The sequence below is a fragment of the Pleurodeles waltl genome, chromosome 10, assembly GCF_031143425.1.
Source record: "Pleurodeles waltl isolate 20211129_DDA chromosome 10, aPleWal1.hap1.20221129, whole genome shotgun sequence".
NCBI classification, from domain to species: Eukaryota; Metazoa; Chordata; class Amphibia; order Caudata; family Salamandridae; genus Pleurodeles; species Pleurodeles waltl.
The window spans coordinates 426,518,221-426,532,434 of NC_090449.1; the positions used below are offsets into that span (position 1 = coordinate 426,518,221).

Consider the following 14,214-nt stretch of genomic DNA (forward strand, 5'->3'; position numbering starts at 1 on the left):
ATATGCTGGAGGAAATATACTCAAGTCCTGAAAGTTAAATTCCACTGTGGACTGCAGCACCTATGGTGCAGTCCACAGGGTTGGCTTCTACAACATGGCTTCAGGCCTACAATGTGTAGTCCTTCTGCATCAGGTTAAAAGCCTGCTGTCAAACTTGTTAAAATAACTTTTTTTTTTTACATTGGAAAATCCTGTTTTTTAAATATTAATACATTGTCCCAAGAATATTTTGTCACCCACAAGGTACGTGGCCTGATATTTAAAAGTAGGCATGTTCCATAAGCAGCTAGACCTCAAAAGCTGTTTTCACTAGCAGGGCTGTAGCTGGATTCTCGAAGATGTCAAAGTACAGATACTCATTTTAATCTATAACTTAGTCATTCAGACGCTATTTGTCATATTTATTAAAAGTCCAATACATTGGCGAACTTTGATTTTTAATAAACATGTAGGAAAAGTAACTTTTTTAGAAAGTCACCTTTTCCCGGCCTGAGCCTTTTGTAGGCTAATTTGCATTTGCCTGCTAGCAGCTGACCAGCAAGTGATTGCCCTTATTAAGGTATGGAAATAGCACAGAGTGCAGAGCAGGGCTCTATTTTTTCAGATTCGGTTTGGGGTTTTATTGTTTCCTATTTTGACTATATTACTTTTTAGATACTGCATAAATATTTTACACATTGCCCTAAGGTAAGCTTGGCTGCTTTGTGCCATAGGTACCAGAGGGTAGAGCTCAAGTTAACTTTAGTGACTTTGAGGTTCATCCTGACAAGTTAGTGCCATAATCCCTTGAGGTGGACAATAACTCACTGCAAATACTAATCCACTTTCTTACAGTACCCGTATGCTTTCAGTGCTTCCACCTTTCCTCTGGATATTCTTTTCATTCCTCTTAACAGTTATTCTCGGAATTATAATGTTCTGCATATTTCTTTAGTTGGCTGTACTTTTCATCATGATGTCTTTTTTTTATTTTATTTTTTATTCAGCCTTGGTTCAGGAGGAGACGTAGTAGAGACATCGGTCTTAGAGAGGGGTACTGGATAATCAGGACCTGGCAGAAAAGTGGTTTACTGTGAGAATGGGTAGATTGAGGGAGACATGCAGGTTTCAGTGGCCAGGCTACAGTGGTTAGGGACATACTTTGGACAAGTATTTCTAAGATTTGTAGGGTAGATTTTTTAATTCTTGAGATCTGCATACGCTGGATCAAGTTTATAGTATGTGCTGCAATATGGATCTGTACACCATTTGTTAATTGCGAGGAGATGTGTGCCCAGCCTCTAATAGCGATGAAGACCTTTTAATCAGCAGACATTCACTGTCTGTTATTGTTTAGTGTGAGGTGATGAGCCATCGGGCTTTTTGACATGGCAGCTTTTTATATTTTGCTGAAGTGTTATACAAGAATCATGTTTCATGAATGAATAGCGGATATTTCTCCCTGAAACATATACAGACGCAGTATGTACCCTGGTGTTAGACTTGCAATGGTATCTCCAACACTATTTTCACTTCTTTTCCCCTCTACTTTGTCCCGCTTACTGCTATGTTTTGTTGACACTCTTCTATGTTTCCCTTTGGAAGAGAGACCCTTATTTGTTTTTATATTTTTTGTTGGTGGCCTGCGACCCAGATGTGAAAATTGGCTTCTGCAGTCCACATGTGTTTTTCTCATGGACGGTAACTCTTGTACTCCTTCTTATGGGGGTGCCGCTGAAAGTTCACTATGTTACTGCTGTGTTGCATTTGTTGTCAGTGCAGGTAGTGAAATGGCTCACTCTGTGTTGTGGATTACACGCTAGGAAGGGTGCATACCTTCAGGAGTGGAATGACATTGTTTTACTGTGCTAATATGTCCTCCTGTTTTTTCATTGCTGCTGATTAAAGACATGCAAGACCTTGCAGTAGTTGTGTTCCATTTAATCACTGCTATAATCTTCTTCCAGAAAACGACTGCCAACTCAAATAAGTTCATGTGTTATTCTTTTCCGACTACACAAATGCTAAACTTTCTCGCTTTCTCAAATGTTGTTCCTTTGCAATGTTGTTACTTTTGTAGTCACTCGTGAGAAGAGGATCGACCTAGAGAAGGGGCAGACCCAGCGTAACGTCTTCCTGTGCAAAGTGATCGGACCCCGAGGAACAGGCAAGACTGCCTTCCTACAGGCCTTTCTTGGAAGGAACATGGCAGTGAGTCCCTCTCAGTCAAGCATTCTGGCATGACTGACAAACTTGTAATCATGCACACATAATGCAGCTTCTCTTGAATGTACAGGAACCACCACCTCGCCATGGTGATCTTTTATTTACATATTCTAAATGCATACTTCTTGCTATGCTTAAGGCTTTCTGTCTATGTCTTCAGGACCCCCCTAGTAGAGTGCTTGGTCTGCCCCCTCCCTATATTCAATAATGTTTATAGAGAAAAACAATGGACTTATGTGGACTCCTAACCTATTTTGCTATCAAAGGTTTCTGCCGAGTTCATAATCTAAGACCCAATCACATGGATTATTGATATCTCATGATGCACAAGATGGTATCAAAGGTTTATAGTTCCCGATTACACCTTATTTTTTGTATATCAATAAACTTTTTTTTTAGTGAACTGTTTATTTAAAATGCGGTGAGCATAATGTTATAGTGTTTGGAAGGGTATAGCAAGAAGAACAGGGATGTGTATCTGTTTTGTTAAAGTTATTGAAATAGTTGAGGGTTCTCCGTTGCTTTCCTCTTTCGTCTTCCACTCTGTTTGGAAATTGCCTGCAATCACACTCACTGAAAAAGTGTCTAAAAAAGAAAGCATTAAGAGTTTTTTTTCATCCATTATTTTACATCAAATGTTGCATTGATATTATCAGTGATCTAATAGAAGATGTCATGAGGGATGTAATATGAGAGGAATTAGCAGTGCATGGCGAGGGCGCAAGTTATAATTATCTTAGGGCCAAGTTATAGTTACTTAAGTTAACTGTAACTATAACTGCTGAATTTTTATGGTTTTGTGCATGTAAAATGTGAACCGAACTATAACGTCTGTGTAACCTTTGGTTTTCTAGTGAACATCTAAAGGTTTTTATATTTTATTTCCTAACTTTAACATCCCTGTAACATTCGTTTTTTTAATTGAATTTCTATATTTTTGTTTTTAACATAAAGTAATATTTAATTACCATACATTAATCTAACCTTCATTATGCACAGCTTTTAGCTGTGCACATTGGGGGATTGGGCAAAGGGCCTGGCCTGCAGCAAGGCCCTGCTCACACCCCCACATGCAGCCAACCCGCCGCCACGCATGTTTGATGTGTGCTGTAGGGGGGTTGTTCAGGCTCTGTAGCCAACCACCCAAAAGGCACTCATCCCTGGGTGGGGGGGGGGGGGGGGGGCACGCAACCCCCCCCCCAGGCCGATTTTGACTCCAGAGACCCCATTCCCATTCCCTGCCACATTTTGTTTTGGGAGGGGGGTGCGTGGCCCCTGTCCCCAGACCATATTTGGCCCCAGGAACCCCATCCCTCCAGCCCATCCTTTAAATTACACAGGAGGGGAGCAAGTAGCCCCCCATCCAGGACAATTTTGGCTTCGGGAACCCCATCTCCCTTATATTAAAGGGAGAAATGCATCACAACCAAAACACCCTTCAGCTTTCAACACTGCCTCTTCTCCTGCAATTTGGGCCCACCTGCCGAAACTGATGCCACACCGCACCCATGCAGAGGACTACGAACAACTCAGTAGCTCTCCAATGCATCCTACTCTATGCCTGCTCTCTATGCAAATACGCCAAGGAAATCTGGGACACCATCACCACCTACATCCCGGACATCGCCTTCATCACTGCAGCATGTGTAAACCCATCCTCAAACCCTGACATCGCCACGGCCCCCCCTTACGGCAACAAGATGATACACCGAGACCGCACTAACATACACGGCAGGAGCATCGCTATCATATTCAAGGAAAGTATCCAATGCACCATCACTGAGGACAACCCAACGTCCCTGATGGAACACCTCAATTTCTGAGCCAAATCGACGTCAACACCATGATGCGAGGCACCCTCATGTACAGACCCCCGGGACGAGGTCCAGCTTTCTGCAACGCCATCACCAACCTCATTGCTGCTATTGATTTCCTTGACTACGTTCTGCTTGGAGACGTCAAATTCCACCTCGACGACACCAACTCCACCTCTCTCCTGGAGAACCTCAGCAACGTGGGCCTCATCCAACTGGTCACCAAACCCAAGCACAAAGCCGGTCACACACCTGACACCATCTTCACTTCCAGAGATAGAATCAATTTAATCCATGACACTGAACTCAATTGGACTGACCCCTACATCATTCAGTTCAGCATCTCTGACTCCCCACTCACCATCTCCAAGCACCACAGCACCCCCCACCAATGCTGGGGCAAGGTAACTGAGTCCCGGTAGATACTGGCCCTAGGCACCCAGAACTTCACCGCCTGGATCACGAGATGCGCAAACAGTCGCCCTGCTGAAACCAGGAAAAAACAACACCTCCAAGCAAGCAAGATGGTAAACTCTGGTGCTCCGAAACTCCAAACTCAAATGTCACAGACTCAAGAAACAATGGCATATGACCGAGGTCCCCTTTGACAGAGCAACTTACAAGGCAGCCCTCAACTACCACCGCCACATCAAGGCAGCCAAGAGAGCAGCAATCACTGCCCACATCAACACCGCAGCCAACCACACAAAAGAACTCTTCAAAATCTTCAAGGTATTCTCCAACCCAACAGCCATAGAGACCACCATCCACCCATCCCAGGAGCTCTGCAACACTCTCTGACTACTTCCACGCAAGATCACCACCATCTACCACAACTTCGACCCCCAACCCACTACTTCCAGCCTAGGCAACCTCCCTCAAGCAGCAAAAAACAACCACACGATAACCACCTGGTCCCCAATCACCACACAGATCACAGCAGCCTTCATGTCGTCCATCCATTCAGAGACACCCAACAACCTCCTCAACACCTCCATCTCCACAGTAACCTTCCCGGACAGATGGAAGCACACAGAGGTCAGACACTTCTTAAGTAACCCTTTGCTGACCCCAGTGACCTCAAAAATTACAGACGGATCTCCCTGCCCCCCTACCCTGCCAAAGTACTCAAGAAAGCCATCAACCAACAGCTCGCTGAACACCTCAAGCAAAACCACCTTCTTGACACCTTGCAATCAGTATTTTGTGACATCCACAGCACAGAGACCGCACTGATCGCTGCCACAAATGACATTAGGACCCACCTTGACTGAGGAGACACAGCAGCTGTAATCCGCCTGGACCTCTCTGCGGCGTTCAGCACAGTCTCCCACTACACTCTCCTCAGCAGCCTCCACAACATAGGCATTCAACAAAACGCCGTCAAGTGGATCACCTCCTTCCTCCCAGGATGCACTTCCTCTATTCACCTCCACACCCAAGACCATCACCTGCGGCGTAGCCCAAGGATCTTCCCTCAGCCCCACCCTTTTCAATATCTACATGTTGCTCCTCACAGACATCTTCAGATCCCACAGACTCTACATAGTTTCCTACGCTGACGACACACAACTGATCGTCTCGCTCACCGAGGACCCCCACAATGCAAAACCAACTTCTGCAACACCATGACCAACGTAGCAACATGGATGAAAGACAGTTGCCTCAAACTAAACACCGACAAAACGCAAGTCTTGATCTACGGGAGGTACACCTCCATATGGGACAATAACTAGTGGCTGTCGGACCTCAGTTCAACACCCACTCCATCAGTCCACGCACAAACGTTTGGCAAGCTCCTACAGCCAGCTGTCCATGAATCGACAAGTAAACTCAGTTGCCTCCTCCTGGTTCCACATCCTCCGAATGCTCTGCAGAATTTTCAAATGGATCCCTACCCACACCAGAAAAATCATCCTGCACGCACTAGTCACCTGCCACCTCGACTACGGGAGCACTCTCTACCACGGAACTTCCACCCAGCTACTCAAAAGACTCCAGACTTCACAGAACACCGCAGCCAGACTCATCCTGAACTTCCCAAAATGCTCCAGCATCACCTCTCACCTCAGGGACCTCCACTTGCTCCCGATCCAAAAGAGATGCCAGTTCAAGATTCTCACAGTAACATACAAGACTCTACACAACCAAGGGCCGTCCTACATCAACCACTGACTAAGCTTCCACGTCCCTGCAAGACAACTACGCTCCTCCATGCTCAGCCTCACACACACACACCCCGCATTCATCACACCTGCAGCAGGGGCCCCTCCTTCTCCTACATCGAAGCCAAGTCCTGGAACAACCTGCCCCCACACCTCAGGACAGCTCCCTCTTTGGCAGATTTCAGCACCCAGATACCCTTAGAGGTGATAGTGCTGCACTATACAAATTCTTTGATTGATTGATTCCCCCCTTACTGGGCTAATTTTTGCCCCAGGGACCCCATCTCCCAAGATCCACCCAGTAAATAGTGGGTGCTCTGGAGCCCACCCAGGGCACCCACTTCATATTCAAAAGGTGGAGGGGGATACTGCCCTCCTCCCCAGGCTGCTTTTGGCCCTGGGGACCCTATCTCCTAGGGCCTGGCCTTTTTCTTAAGGATGAGGGGGGGCACGCATCCCTCGCTCCCCAGGCCTATATTGGCCCTGGGGACCCTATCCCTTGGGGCAAGGCCAGACACCCAAGGAGGGAGCACAAAGCCCCCCTGCCACAGCCTTCTGTGGGAGCCGCCATTGCACCCACCAAAACGGAACAGCTTAAAAGGTTGCTCCCTGCGGGAGGGAGCATTTTTTTTAGTCTGTTTCACAGCGGGTAGGGAAACAGATGAAAGTCCGCTCCCAGTAGGTGGGGGTATTTTACATGCTTCCACACACTGGGTGCAAACTTACTGTTTGCTCTTGCTTGGCAGGAGCCTTCCAATAGCTCCCGGCTAGCGAAAGCCAGCATACTTTGCCCTGCTCGCACCAGTGTGGTCAGGGAAACCACTATGTCCCGAGGGTGGGCACCTTGGGACATAGCAGGAGCCTGCCCTGGGGAGTGGCAGCTCCCAGGGCCATTAATAGCTCCAGAAGGGTGTGGCCTGCCCTCTTCTCCTTTTAAAGTAATGGCCATGCCATAGGAAGGTGGTGGTCCCCGGGACCCCCTTCCCCATAGTTGTTGGCCTTGCGCTAGTGAGGTGGCGGTCCCAAGGGCCAAAAACAGCCAGGGGAGAGGGGCCGCGCACGCCCCTCCCCCCAAATATATCAATAAATACACCCCCCTGGGACCTGTACAATCTGTGGGGGCATATAGAAAACAACTACAGAAGTTTTTTTTTTTTTTTTTTTTTTTTTAAATTTTACTGAATTTGCAGATCCTCTGCAATTTTGCAGTGAATAAAAAAAAAATATATATACTTTTTGGGCCCCAGACTGGGTTCACCAGGCCTAGTATATCAGGGTATTTCAACTTGCCCCCTTGTTTATTTTTGTTGCAAATGACCATCTCTACAGTCACCCCAAGCTTTTTGTCTTCCTCCTACTACTTGTATGTGGTTTTTTGATTGTTGGCCATTAGACTGTGTGCACTTTACCACTGCTAACCAGTGTTAAAGTGCTTGTGCTCACTCCCCTAAACATGGTTTTATTGGCATTTACCTGATTGGCTTATTTAATTTACATGTAAGTCTCTTGTAGAATGGTATACCATATACCCAGGGCCTGTAAATTAAATTCTGCCAGTGGGCCTGTAGCACTTATTGCACCACCCATTTAAGTAGCACCTTAGAACATGTCCCAGGCCTACCAGTGCAGCCTGAAGGCAGGGCCCCACTGCCATGACTACTTGGCCCTTTTAAAACCCCTTGCCAAGCCTTAAACTTACCTTTTATTAAATGTAAGATTCCTCTAGGGTAGGCCCTAGGTAGCCCATAGGGCAGGGTGCTGCATGATTAAAAGGTAGGACATGTACTTTTTAGTTTTACATGTCCTAGTAGTGAAAAACTTGTAAATTTGTTTTTTCACTACTGTGATGCTTACCCCTCTCATAGGATAACATTGAGTTTTCTTTATTACATTTAATAATAAGCTGTAATTTCTAAACCAGAAGTGGTAGATATATCATGTTTGGTCTATATGAACTTGTAATGATAAACCCTCGTTAACGGTAAAGCCCAATTTATCAATACAAGTTTGAAAATGCCACTTTTAGAAAGTTGGCATTTTCTTGCCCTTAGCCTTCTGTACCTGTAGCCTGCCTTAGGTCTCATGACCGAGTATAACTGACAGTTGAGTCTTTGTGAATTCACCCCAGACAGTCGGGATTAGTAGCGCTTGAATGGAACATTAACTGACTTGATGGGGGTGTAGCTAAGCACAGCTCCACTTACACCTGAATAGTCTGAGCTGTGCTGCCATACAATAGGCTTAACAACCCCTCATTGTCAGCTAGATGCCAGGGCAGGGGAGACAGGAAACTCCTGGAACTTCAGATAACCTTTCTGGAAACTTCTCCCAACTTCTAGGCGCGGGGCACCAGGGTATACAAAAAGGGCTATCAGACCTACTCCTCCGTTAACTATTGAACCTGCGGAAGGACTTTCGGAGGACTGCCTGCTGCTGTGACCTGCTGTGCATTCTACCAGATAGCTGTTGTACCTGGAAGGACTGTGTTGCTGCCTGGAGCCTGCCTTGAACCTTCAGAGGCTAGACCTGCTGTGGAGCCCAGCACAGGGCTAGGTAGTTATAGTTACAAACTAGTTACTTTAGTAAAAGCATGTTCGATGGCATATGTTGCTGCAGATACACATGTTTGGCACAGTCCGCTGCCTGGTGTTGGGCTCGGAGTATTACAAGTTGTTTTTCTTCGAAGAAGTCTTTTTGGTCACGGGACCGAAGGACTCCTCCCTCTTTGGCTCCATTGCGCATGGGCGTCGACTCCATCTTAGATTGTTTTTTTCCGCTGTCGGGTTCGGACGTATTCCTTTTCGCTCCGTGTTTCGGTTCGGAAAGTTAGTCAGAATCTCGGAAGAAAGCGTCGGTATTGTTCCGTTCGGTATCGGGATAGTTAGGTACATCGACACCGATCATCGGAAGACTTTGGGGCAGTTTCGATCCCCCATCGGGGCCTGGTCGGCCCGACCGCGTGCGACATCGAAGCCGATGGAACGGACCCCGTTTCGTTTCTGCCCAAAATGTCACAGTAAGTATCCTTATACAGATCAACACTTGGTCTGTAACTTGTGCTTGTCCCCCGAGCACAAGGAGGATACCTGTGAAGCCTGTCGAGCCTTCCGGTCCAGAAAAACACTCCGGGACCGAAGAGCCAGGCGTCACCAAATGGCGTCCACGTCGACAAAACAACGTTTCGACGACGAAGAGGAAACATTCTCGGTTCCGGAATCAGAATCCGGAGACTCCGACGTCGAACAACAGCAACAAACTGTGAGTAAGACGTCGAAAAGTAAATCCATCGACAAACCAAAAGCCCAGGGGACGCCACTGCCAACAGGCCATGGCTCGACCCATAAATCAGGCGACCCGTCGAAGGGGCCGAAAAAGGGCACGCCCATAGCGAAGACACCCGACTCCGGTCGAGGGACCGCCATGGAGCAACCTCGGAGCCGAGAAAGCGGCTCCGAGAGACAAAAACAAGATACCGGCACCGAAAGACATCGGCACCGAGAATCCGTGCCGAAAGGAACAAAAATACTGTCGGTGCCGAAACCGAAAAAACATTCTCTCTCGGCGCCGAAAAATACCACACCTTCATCCTACTCAGAGGAACAAGGACTAAGTGGTCAAATGCACAAATTTGGACAAGAGCTCCAAAGTGTAGAATCGGACTACACACAAAAGAGACTGTGCATCCAGCAAGATACAGGGAAGATATCAACCCTTCCCCCAATCATGAGGAAAAGAAAGATCGGACTTCCAAAGGATGACACACAACCACAAGCCAAAGTGGTTAAAAAAGTCACGCCTCCGCCCTCTCCTCCACAGGCATCGCCGGCACAAACACCGCCACAAATGCACTCACCAGCGCAAACTACCATAAGTCATGACGATCAGGATCAAGACGCTTGGGACCTGTATGACACCCCAGTGCCGGACAATGATCCCGAGTCATACCCCACAAAGCCGTCACCGCCAGAGGACAGTACCTCATACTCGCAACTGGTGGCTAGGGCTGCAGACTTCCACAATGTCCAACTGCATTCCGATCCTATAGAGGATGATTTCTTATTTAACACCCTCTCGGCTACACATAGCCAATATCAATGTCTCCCAATGCTACCAGGGATGTTACGGCACGCAAAACAAATTTTTGAGGAGCCCGTAAAATCAAGAGCCATCACCCCAAGGGTGGATAAGAAATACAAACCACCACCCACAGACCCAGTGTTTATTACTTCACAGTTACCACCCGACTCTGTGGTAGTAGGGGCAGCTCGCAAAAGAGCAAATTCACATACATCTGGCGACGCCCCACCTCCGGACAAAGAAAGCAGAAAATTTGACGCGGCAGGGAAAAGAGTGGCGTCACAGGCAGCCAACCAGTGGCGCATCGCAAATTCACAAGCGCTGCTGGCCAGATATGACCGCGCACACTGGGACGAGATGCAACTTCTCGTAGACCATCTTCCCCAGGAATACCAAAAAAGGGCGCAGCAAATAGTTGAAGAGGGACAAACGATCTCAAACAATCAAATCCGCTCTTCACTAGACGCAGCCGATACTGCAGCAAGAACAGTCAACACTGCTGTCACCATAAGGAGACACGCTTGGCTACGCACTTCAGGCTTCAAACCTGAAATCCAGCAGGCTGTCCTTAATATGCCCTTCAACGAGAAACAACTGTTTGGCTCGGAAGTGGATACAGCCATTGAAAAACTTAAAAAGGACACAGACACGGCCAAAGCCATGGGCGCACTCTACTCCCCGCAGAGCAGAGGCACTTTCAGAAAAACTCCATTTAGAGGGGGGTTTCGTGGCCAACCCACAGACACCACCAGCCAACAATCAAGAACCACACCATATCAGGGTTCCTTCCAAAGGGGTGGTTTCAGGGGATATCGGGGGGGTCAATTCCCAAGGAGTAGGGGAAGATTCCAGACTCCAAAAACACCTCCACCTAAACAGTGACTTTCAAGTCACGCAACCCCTTCACTCAACACCAGTGGGGGGAAGACTAACCCAATTCTACCAAGCTTGGCAACAGATTACAACAGACAATTGGGTATTAGCAATAATCCAACATGGCTATTGCATAGAATTCCACAACTTCCCACCAAACATCCCCCCCAAAACACGCAAAATGTCACAACATCATTTAGAACTTTTAGGACTAGAAGTTCAAGCACTACTGCAAAAGGATGCAATAGAATTAGTACCAGTACAACAAAAAAACACAGGAGTTTACTCCCTGTACTTTCTAATTCCAAAAAGAGACGAAACATTAAGACCAATATTAGATCTCAGGACACTAAATACCTACATCATATCGGACCATTTTCACATGGTCACACTACAAGACATCATTCCACTGCTCAAAAAGCAAGATTACATGACCACATTAGACCTAAAGGATGCGTACTTTCATATACCAATACACCCTTCTCACAGAAAGTACCTACGGTTCGTATTCAAAGGAATACATTACCAGTTCAAGGTGTTGCCATTCGGAATAACAACTGCACCAAGAGTGTTCACAAAATGTCTAGCAGTAGTAGCAGCACACATCAGGAGACAACAGATACATGTGTTCCCTTACCTAGACGACTGGCTAATCAAAACCAACACAGTAAAAAAATGCGCAAACGACACCACCTTTGTCATACAAACCCTTCACAAACTGGGGTTTTCCATCAACTACACAAAATCACACCTAGAACCGTGTCAAACACAACAATATCTAGGAGCAACCATCAACACATCAAAAGGAATTGCCACTCCAAGTCCACAAAGAGTGCAAGCATTCCACAAGCTAATAAGTGCTATGTTTCCAAACCAAAAGATACAAGCAAAACTTGTGCTAAAACTTCTAGGCATGATGTCATCATGCATAGCCATTGTCCCAAACGCAAGACTACACATGCGACCCTTACAACAGTGTCTAGCATCACAATGGTCACAGGCACAGGGTCAACTTCAAAATCTGGTGTTGGTAGACCGCCAAACATACCTCTCGCTTCTATGGTGGAACAGCAAAAATTTAAACAAAGGGCGGACATTTCAGGACCCAGTGCCTCAATACGTTATAACAACAGATGCTTCCATGACAGGGTGGGGAGCACACCTCAATCACCACAGCATTCAAGGACAATGGGATATACACGAAACAAAACTTCATATCAATTACCTAGAACTGTTGGCAGTATTTCTAGCGTTAAAAGCCTTCCAACCCATAATAACACACAAATACATTCTTGTCAAAACAGACAACATGACAACAATGTATTATCTAAACAAACAAGGAGGAACACACTCAACACAATTGTGCCTCCTAACACAAAAAATTTGGCAGTGGGCGATTCACAACAACATTCGCCTAATAGCACAATTTATTCCAGGAATACAAAACCAACTAGCAGACAACCTTTCGCGAGACCACCAACAAGTCCACGAATGGGAAATTCACCCCCAAGTTCTGAACAAGTACTTTCAAATTTGGGGAACACCCCAGATAGATTTGTTCGCAACAAGAGAAAACTCAAAATGCCAAAACTTCGCATCCAGGTACCCACACCGCGAATCACAAGGCAATGCTCTATGGATGAATTGGTCAGGGATATTTGCGTACGCTTTTCCCCCTCTCCCTCTCCTTCCATATCTAGTAAACAAGTTGAGTCAAAACCAACTCAAACTCATACTGATAGCACCCACATGGGCAAGACAACCTTGGTATACAACTCTACTAGACCTTTCACTAGTACCGCATGTCAAACTACCCAACAGGCCAGATCTGTTAACACAACACAAACAACAGATCAGACATCCAAACCCAGCATCATTGAATCTGGCAATTTGGCTCCTGAAATCCTAGAATTTGGACACTTGGACCTCACACAAGAATGCATGGAGGTCATAAAACAAGCTAGAAAACCTTCCACTAGACACTGCTATGCATCTAAGTGGAAAAGATTTGTTTACTACTGCCATGCCAATCAAATACAACCAGTACATGCCTCTACTAAAGACATAGTAGGATACTTACTACATTTGCAAAAAGCGAATCTCGCTTTTTCATCTATAAAAATACACCTCGCAGCTATATCTGCTTACCTACAAACTACTCATTCATCGTCTCTATTTAGAATACCAGTTATTAAAGCATTCATGGAAGGGCTAAAAAGAATTATACCACCAAGAACACCACCAGTTCCTTCATGGAACCTTAACATCGTCTTAACAAGACTCATGGGTCCCCCTTTCGAACCCATGCATTCCTGTGAAATGCAATATCTAACCTGGAAGGTCGCATTTCTCATTGCAATCACATCCCTCAGAAGAGTAAGTGAAATACAGGCATTTACCATACAAGAACCATTTATTCAAATACACAACAATAAAATAGTTCTAAGAACAAATCCTAAATTTCTGCCAAAAGTAATCTCACCATTCCATTTAAATCAAACAGTAGAATTGCCAGTGTTCTTCCCACAACCAAATTCTGTGGCTGAAAGGGCACTACATACATTGGACATCAAAAGAGCACTAATGTATTACATTGACAGAACAAAGCTAATCAGGAAAACAAAACAACTGTTCATAGCTTTTCAAAAACCACACATAGGAAATCCAATCTCTAAACAAGGCATTGCTAGATGGATAGTCAGGTGCATTCAAACATGCTATCTTAAAGCCAAAAGAGAATTGCCTATTACACCAAAGGCACACTCAACCAGAAAGAAAGGTGCTACAATGGCCTTTCTAGGAAACATTCCTATGAGCGAAATATGTAAGGCTGCAACCTGGTCTACGCCTCATACGTTTACTAAACACTACTGTGTAGACGTACTAAATGCACAACAAGCTACAGTGGGCCAAGCTGTACTAAGAACATTATTCCAAACTACTTCAACTCCTACAGGCTAAACCACCGCTTTTAGGGGAGGTAACTGCTTTACAGTCTATGCCAAACATGTGTATCTGCAGCAACATATGCCATCGAACTGAAAATGTCACTTACCCAGTGTACATCTGTTCGTGGCATT

General features: G+C 45.9%; 1 protein-coding gene across 1 annotated transcript in view; it reads left to right on the plus strand.

The window, feature by feature from the left end:
* The window catches only part of RHOT2 (ras homolog family member T2), a 398,937-nt gene that overhangs the window by 264,099 nt on the left and 120,624 nt on the right, over positions 1 to 14,214 (plus strand). The window contains exon 15 of the mRNA XM_069210682.1: positions 2,060 to 2,190. Coding sequence (XP_069066783.1) covers positions 2,060 to 2,190 — 131 coding nt within the window. The remainder of the gene's footprint in view (positions 1 to 2,059; positions 2,191 to 14,214) is intronic.